Source organism: Henckelia pumila, chromosome 3 (genome assembly GCF_033568475.1).
Source record: "Henckelia pumila isolate YLH828 chromosome 3, ASM3356847v2, whole genome shotgun sequence".
Lineage (NCBI taxonomy): Eukaryota > Viridiplantae > Streptophyta > Magnoliopsida > Lamiales > Gesneriaceae > Henckelia > Henckelia pumila.
This window is the reverse complement of record NC_133122.1, coordinates 66,695,602-66,704,689: the sequence shown is the minus strand read 5'-3', so window position 1 is coordinate 66,704,689 and position 9,088 is coordinate 66,695,602. Positions and strand designations below refer to the sequence as shown.

At 32.3% G+C, this 9,088-nt stretch overlaps 1 protein-coding gene across 1 annotated transcript; it reads left to right on the top strand.

Moving 5' to 3' along the window:
- The first annotated feature begins 1,300 nt into the window (after positions 1-1,300).
- Positions 1,301-6,113, top strand: LOC140890953 (beta-galactosidase 15-like). Its single transcript, XM_073299133.1, has 17 exons — positions 1,301-1,501; positions 1,611-1,819; positions 1,921-1,987; positions 2,115-2,207; positions 2,320-2,463; positions 2,604-2,692; positions 2,776-2,881; positions 2,991-3,078; positions 3,164-3,282; positions 3,373-3,534; positions 3,629-3,822; positions 3,910-4,013; positions 4,116-4,225; positions 4,609-4,836; positions 4,930-5,144; positions 5,358-5,634; positions 5,726-6,113. Exons 1-17 carry the CDS (start codon positions 1,337-1,339, stop codon positions 5,837-5,839), a joined length of 2,484 nt encoding a protein of 827 aa, XP_073155234.1. The 5' UTR covers positions 1,301-1,336; the 3' UTR covers positions 5,840-6,113.
- Positions 6,114-9,088: the final 2,975 nt, after the last annotated feature.

Genomic DNA, 9,088 nt, shown 5'->3' with positions numbered 1-9,088 from the left:
TAAGGATGTTTTGTTTAACTTATGAACTATACTAATTAAGCAACCTCTAAATAAAAGTAATTATGTATATTTTTTCACAAATTTGTTAAGAAAAATCAATAATTAATTATTTTTAAAGGTTACAAACACTACATAAAAAGATTATATGTTATCGAAACAAATTGTTTATAGATTACAAGATAGACATATATGATAGGACGACTGTAATGCGTTACTAGTGTACATCTTAGCTCTATCTATATAGTAAACATTTATACTGCTAAGACTTGTTACCTAAGTAATTTGAAGAAGAATTATAATTCCATGGACAATTCAAATCTAGATAAATACACACACACACACACACACACACACACATATATATATATATAGACTTGTTACCTAAGTAATTTGAAGAAGAATTATAATTCCATGGACAATTCAAATCTAGATAAATACACACACACACACACACACATATATATATATATGGATTTCTATAATTGAAAATCTGATTGGTATTTATCTCTATTAATTTGATAATCCTTTTTCAAAAACATCTTGTAAAATGTAAATTCTCCCTTAATTTACTTAAATCACGTATCCTACGACGATATTTGTGCAGAGCTACACTTGAAAAATTTTATTCCCATTTTTTAAATTTGTATGTATAGCAAGAGGGTGTTAAGTTGGGTTGTTTTATAGTTTAGAAACTCTTCAAATTTATTTAGAAACAATTTGGTCAAATAGCTTATAATGATCGAAATAAGCTATTAGACCGCTTATAAGTTGTTTTTAAAAAAATTTAAAGTGGTCCACATTAAACAAATCTTATTTTAAAATTTTACTTTTACAAAATAACGTTATATATTTTCATAAATATTTACATGTTCTCCTCCCATTAAACATTAAATATTTTTTAAAAACGAAAATTTCAAACAATATCAAAATTTCTAAATTAAAATATGAAACATTTTATCTTTTTAAATTAATATAGGTTTAACATTTATAAAATTCTAAAATGTTTTAAATAACCTTCATAGTATTATATATATATTTTCAATAATTTTGACAATGAGAAGATTTTATCATGACAAACACATCAATATCTTTAATTTGTTTAAATAGTTCAACAACATATTTATTAATACACATTTTAAAAGAATATCCCAGTGTCATTATAAAATCCCGGATGACATCAACAAAAAAAGATATCTTGGATACGATTCTCATATCCAATCTGTATTCAAATCTGTCACACAAATCTCCAAAATTTTCAAATTTATTCAACGAGTCTATAAATTTATCTAGTAGACTCATCCCTCACATTTCTCACAACGTACACAAGTCCATCAATATGGTTTCTTCGAAACCCCATTTCCTCTTCCTCATTTTGGCTCTGCTTTGCTTCATCTCCTCCTATGCCGACATCGTTTCGCACGATGGAAGAGCCCTCACCATCAACGGTAAACGTCGAATCATCCTTTCGGGTTCCATCCACTACCCACGAAGCACCGCCGAGGTACATAAAAATGGCTACCTAATATATATTAAAAAATATATATGCACACAAGGTTTCTTTAACGACTAGATTCGCTAACGTCGCATTCTTTTGTTTGTCATATGATCAGATGTGGCCCGATCTGATCAAGAAATCTAAGGAAGGTGGATTGGATGCCATCGAAACATACGTCTTCTGGAACGCGCACGAGCCTCTCCGTCGCCAGTACGATTTTTCGGGCAACTTGGATCTCGTGAGGTTCATTAAAACAGTCCAGGATGAAGGTCTCTATGCTGTTCTCCGTATTGGACCTTATGTGTGTGCCGAATGGAATTATGGGTAAGTGACGAGTTTATTATAACCTATGCTTTCAAAATCAACATTAATGTGAATAAAAATGTTAGGTATAAATCATATTGCTTCATTTTTTGTATTTTTAGAGGATTCCCCGTGTGGTTGCATAATATGCCTGGGGTTGAGCTTCGAACTTACAATTCTATTTACATGGTAATTAGTTAAAGCCCTTTTAATAATCAAATATAAAAATATTTATCATCATTATAAATTTTCATTTTCATTTTCTCTTTTAAATTATATGATTATATATATTTTTTTCCCTCAACTACATTTTCAGAATGAGATGCAAAATTTCACTACATTGATTGTGGACATGCTAAAGAAAGAGAACCTCTTTGTATCACAAGGAGGTCCCATCATTCTTGCTCAGGTTCATATATATTCGCTTGATATATATATATATAGGCTTGATATGCTATACGCCCACTATCTTCACCTATATGAACATCGCTGAAATTAATCGTATTTGAACTTATGGACAGATTGAAAATGAGTATGGAAACGTTATCTCGTCCTATGGCGATGCCGGAAAAGAGTACATTAAGTGGTGTGCAAACATGGCTAACTTACTAGACGTTGGGGTTCCATGGATCATGTGCCAAGAAGATGATGCCCCTCCCTCCGTGGTAAATATATTAATATATATATTTAAAAAAAATTTCTCCCATATTTTTTCAATTATTATTATTATGATTATTATTATTATATATACCTTGGTTCTCAATATTTAATTTATTTTACATTTCTTGATTTTAAAATGTGACAGATCAACACATGCAATGGCTTCTACTGTGATCAATTCACTCCCAATAATCCAAACAGCCCCAAAATGTGGACAGAAAATTGGACTGGATGGTTAGCCTAATTAATTATACCAATAACTAATTTATAATTATTTCAACATACACATGATATTACAATCATTATAATTTATTTAGGTTCAAGAACTGGGGTAGCAGACATCCGTACAGAACTCCTGAGGATCTCGCTTTTTCGGTTGCCCGATTTTTCGAGAATATGGGCACTTTCCAAAATTATTATATGGTTGGTATAAAATAAATAAATCCATTTTTCGATTTAATTATTAATTACGAATAAATAGTGAGCTAGGATAATGTTACATTAATAATTATTTTTTTGTTGATTATTATAGTACCATGGTGGAACCAACTTCGGAAGAACCGCAGGTGGCCCGTACATTACCACATCATACGATTACAATGCACCCCTTAATGAATACGGTAAACGAAATTAAATACATAATATTTATACAATTCTCTAAAATAAATGTTTTTTTTAACCTAAAATTTTAATAACTTCATGTAGGTGATTTGAATCAACCAAAATACGGACACTTGAAGCAGCTCCACGATGTGTTGCATTCAATGGAAGAAGTGTTGACTTATGGAGATTATAGCAACAGCGACTTGGGATTTTATAACTACGTATGCCCTTAAATTTTTTTAGCTATAATATATTACAAAGTTTAGAGAATATCTACATATGATAATGATTTTGTCTATGAATTTTTGTAGATCACTGAGTTCAAATACAATAATGTCTCGAGTTGTTTCCTTGGCAACGCCAACACGACGAGTGATGCAACCATCAACTACAACGGGGTCGACTACCACGTGCCTGCATGGTCCGTTAGTATCCTCCCGGATTGTAAGACCGAAGTTTACAACACGGCTAGGGTATGTAATTGATCACGTATGAAGATATTCATGGATTCGAAAAATTTTATGGTTGTTAACTCGACTTATCCTAATCTTTTCCAAAACTTTCTAGGTAAACACTCAAACCTCAGTGATGGTGAAGAAGCCGAACGACGCAGAAGACGAGCCACTCGCACTGGAGTGGAATTGGAGACCCGAAATCATCGATGAGTCAGTTGTTCTTGGCAAGGGCCAGGTTTCCTCCGGCCAACTTGTTGACCAAAAGGCCATTAATGATGTTAGCGATTATTTGTGGTACATGACAAGGTATTATATATCCATTCATATATATGTATATATAATTATATATTTTATGTTGATTTTTTTTTAATCTTAATTTTCCATTTTGAATAGTATGAATCTTGACAAGGACGATCCAATTATAAGTGACACAATGACTCTTCGTGTGAATGCTACTGGGCATATTATGCATGCATATGTCAATGGGAAGTATGTTGGTAAGCGATCAATGTTTATGTACTATCACTATGTATTCTAATTATATAATTTATTTTTGTAAAAATATAAAAATGGGACAATTTTTATTTTGCATTGTTCAGCCTCCCAATGGGCTACCTATGGAGTTTTTAACTATGTTTTCGAGAAGGACATTAAGCTCAAGCCTGGAAAGAATCAAATCTCAATACTCAGTGCTACCATTGGACTAACGGTACGTATTGATTTAAGAATTTATCGATATTACTTCTACTAATAGGAAAAACTGCAAATTTGGTCCTGTATTTTTTTCACTTTGCGATTTTGGTCTTCTATGTTTTCATATTTCAGTTTTAGTCCTACATGTTTCGATTTTTGGCAATTTCGGTACTTTTATTCGAAAATGCTTACGTGACACTGTACACATTAGCACTAAATTGGTGCCACGTCAGCGCCACGTCGGAAAAAAAGACTAAAATTGTCAAAAAAATAAAGATAACAGACTAAAACTGAAATCTGAAAATATAAAGGACTGAAATCGCAAAGTGACAAACATACAGGACCGAAATTTTTTTTTCCCCTACTATTATTACTTCTTAGTGTTTTTCTTTTTCATAGAACTATGGAGGTAATTTTGATTCGGTACAAGTTGGACTACCCGGACCGATCGAGATCATCGGAAAGAAGGGCGATGAGACGATAATCAAAGACTTGTCAAGCCACAAATGGAGTTACAAGATTGGATTGAAGGGGTTGAACGACGAATTATTTAAGTCTGATCCCAAATCTGATTCCCAATGGCAATCTACCGATCTTCCTACCCATAGGATGCTCACTTGGTACAAGGTAAAATATATACCTATCACATAATTTTGTCTTAAAAAATTAAGTTGAAGATGGGATATATGTACATAACTATGTATTCTTTTTAAATTTTAGACGACTTTCAAGCCTCCGATGGGTGACGATTCCGTCGTAGTGGACTTACGAGGACTAGGGAAAGGCCTTGCTTGGGTTAATGGCAACAGCCTCGGCCGATACTGGCCTAGTTACATTACAGATCAGGACAGTTGCTCGAACGATCCTTGCGACTACCGCGGCAGTTACTGGAGCTGGAAATGCGCCACAAACTGCGGGGAACCTTCACAAAGATGGTTAGTCACGCAATAGATTTGAAATTACAAAATTATCCTTTTATTTTGTTTGAATTTTTTTTTTTCAAAATGTATTGAAGATAATTTTATAATTTTTAATACAACACGTAACCCTAATGGTAAATGTAGCATTTTTTCCATAAGAAAATGTTACATAAAATGAATTTGCGATGTTTTTATTTATCGGAATGTTAATAAGCCATAACTTTTTAGGTACCACGTGCCCCGTTCATTCATGACCGACGGAGACAACGAACTCGTGCTCTTCGAAGAATTCGGAGGCGACCCGTCGCTGGTTAACTTCAAGACAGTGCGTGTGGGAAGCGTGTGCGGCAACGCCTATGAGGGCAACCCCATGGAGCTATCGTGCCAAGGAAGGGCGATTTCGGAGATCAAGTTTGCGAGCTTCGGCGAAGTTGGAGGGGCTTGTGGCTCGTTCGAGAAGGGCTCTTGTGAGGCTTCCAATGATGTGCTCTCCATTGTACAAAAGGTATATATAGTTTCATAATATCCTTAATTTTTTCGAATATAATTTTTTTTTGGGTCAAGAAATCAATTTTGTTACAAATTGGTTTTTGTAGGAATGTTTGGGGAAAGAATCTTGCTCGGTTCATGCAAGTGAAGATGCACTTGGGTCAGCAAGTTGTGATGCTGGAGTGGCGAAGAGGCTCGTGGTAGAAGCTATTTGTAATTAGGGCTCTTGCCTTTTTTAAATTGGAATTTGGTTTATGGTTTTTGTAGAGTAGGGAATTAATGGGATTTTTATTTTGAAAAATGCTAGATGTACACCTTATAGTGTACACCTTGGTTTACACCTTTACTTAAAATTTTCCTAATTTCCCTCATTAATTGCAAAAATACCCGTGATAAAAAATAAATATCTAGTTGATCAAGGAAAGTTTTATAATTAATAAGGAAGGGTATAAACCAAGGTATACACCGAGGAGTACATCTGGGGAAACTTCTGTTATTTATTTATTGTCTAGTTGAAAATTCTCATTTCCTCTCAAATATCATGGATCCTCTAATTTTATTTTAAATCTAATTAGATATATTTATGATTGAGTAATGTATATATCATCTAAAGTAGCTAATATATCTCTAACTATTTTATGATTCTTGCAATTTGAATATTAATGCACATACGTTGGAAGTTTTTAACAGTATTTAAAAATTGAAAGTTTGGATCTGCAAATTCTAGTTGACATTGCCACAATGCTGTTGATATCACCGTAAATACTCGGATCTTGAAAGATAAATCATTTATATTATTTTTATCTAGATACCGCATATACAAATAAAGAATCTTTGATAAAGATGAAAGTTTGAATTCAAAAAAAGAAGCAAATATGTTGCCACGCCTACCCAATTTTTTCTCAGTGGATTCATTCAACCTTTTGTATATTTTCAAGAATATTTTTAAAGTGTGTTTCACTCCCTCTACACACCTGATCCCCAACACGTGTGCATACATATGAACATTTAATAATTCGATTACTAAATGGTGCTAATATTCTTTAATAATATAGTAAGATGTTGGAGAATAATTTGAAAAAAATAGCGACATGTACAAAAATTACCAATAAACTCAAACCAGAAAGGTAAATAGAAAATGTGATGAAAGATAAAACTGTAAATAAATTATAGTGTCATATTAAGTTATTAACATACCAAATTTTATAAGCATAAGGTGATATTTAAAGTTAATAAATTATATAATAATAGTTATTTAAATATGATATATATAATCTATTTTTGAATGAGTTTTTTACACCAAACACTACGGTGAAATATTAAAAATGCACGTTTCTCCTTTGTGAAAACTTATTAGGCACACACCCTTAACCTTTTATAAGATTTGCACACTTACCCCAAAAATAAACATATGGTCAAATTAGTTGGTATGTTATTGCTATTGTATATGATTTTTATCAAGCCTCTTACCAAACAACATGGAAGTGGGTTATTGTGTCACGTCCCAGAACCGAGACATATCATCGGTGTTGTTTAACAATTCGAAATTGTGAGACAACAAGCCCCGTAGTATATTAAATAGCCAAAAGCCAGTCTTTTACATAAACCATGATTGCTTTTACAATGAAAAACATAAATGCTGAAGCGACAACATTATAGGGGATAAAACTAAAATAGCTACTTGAATTTTAATATCTTGAACTTGATCACTAACCTCAAAATGCGTGTTGTTCATCATCTTCCAACTAATCTTCGCCCGTATCTGAGGAGGGAAGTAAGGGAGTGATTGTTTTGAGAAACACTCCGCAAGTGGGGGTCAATCGTACACACAAATATCGAATATATATATATATATATATATATATACATGATACGAATTCAAAAGGAGACATGTTCATATCACAACTGAAGCATAACTTATCATGACACTGTTATTCATCTCGTTAATCATGATATACTGATCAGTTCCTAATTGTTACTCCTCTAAGAGGTCAAGGCCTTAAGAGATTATTATTACCCACCACATCAGTACCTTATCATGTTTTCAGAAATTTCTTTACCACTTGTTCTTAATTTGAATCCTAACAAGCCATTGTCAGAATTCATGGCATAACAAGGAATAATTCAGAACAAAACATATACGAAATCAAGGCCGCATGAAACATGTAGTGTACGATTGAGTTTTAAAAAACGTGAACATGATCATTTTAAATACATATATACATAAGTCCACTTACTTGGAATCAAATTAAAACAAGAGAATGTTTGCTTGAAATCGGGAGTACTTCGAACTGAATTTCGGGCAGCACCTTCTAGCTCGATTTCTTGCTTGAGTGTCACACTTTTGGCTTGGAAATGAGACAGAATATTGACACCTAATAGTTGCTGAAACTCGAAATATGCAACTCCTTGTTGCTCCTCTATCTCACTTGAAATTTTGGAGTGTTTTTGTTGTGATCTTCCTCTCAACCATTGGGGGTATTTATAGGCAGCTTGAATCAGCTAAATAGTGAGGTTTTTAAGGCCATTACAGGCTATTTTAATGCCATAATTCCCCATGAATGAGCTGTTACAAGGCTGCTTTGAAAGGTGGTAACAATTAGTCAAATGATGCATTTATCTTCGCCTTTCAAATTTCAAACAAAATTCTGATGCACAAGTATGATTTAAAATTTCGAAATGTGTATGCATGAAACTATTTTTTACATCATTTTTATTTAAAATTAAAATCGAGTTTAATGCAATTAATATAAAAACATTTTATTACCGCATTTGGGCATTTGAGATCCTAATTAAATGTTCAACAATATAATTTTTATGAACACAGCAAAATACCTACGTCAAATACATATAGATTGAAAGTAATTGTTACTGTTACTAAATTACTAGGAATTCAAAATTCAAAATAAATATTTGAAAAAAATACAAAAAAAAAAAAACAACAACTAGGAATTCACTGTCGAGACGCTTTGATATCGTATAATGTATTTAGTTTCACAATATCACTTATGGAAGAAATTACTGAAGTCAAGTATACCATCTTCAGACGACAACTTAGATTATCGCTCATATAATTAATACTAGCAATTTGGCACATGCGTTGTGTGTAACAAAAAAAATTAATATTTATTATGTTTATTTATTTTGAAGACAAAAGAAGAAGAAACATCTTCTTATTGAGAAACTAATGTGTTTGCAGAGATAAGACCGTGAGAAGAATTAGAAGAAAGTGGTAAAGGGGTATTTATGGTAAATAAAAAAAGAAAATGACACCAAACATTTTCTATACGGTGCTTACCTTTAATAAATAGTAAGAAATGAACCCATATAATACAAAAAAATTGTTTAGGTTAACAAAAGAAGTTATTTAAATTAAACTCTAAAACTTATTCAATCGAATCATTTAAAATTTTTTTTTAATTACACAAAAACTCTTGTGCAATAGTCTTACGAGTCAATTATATGAGACA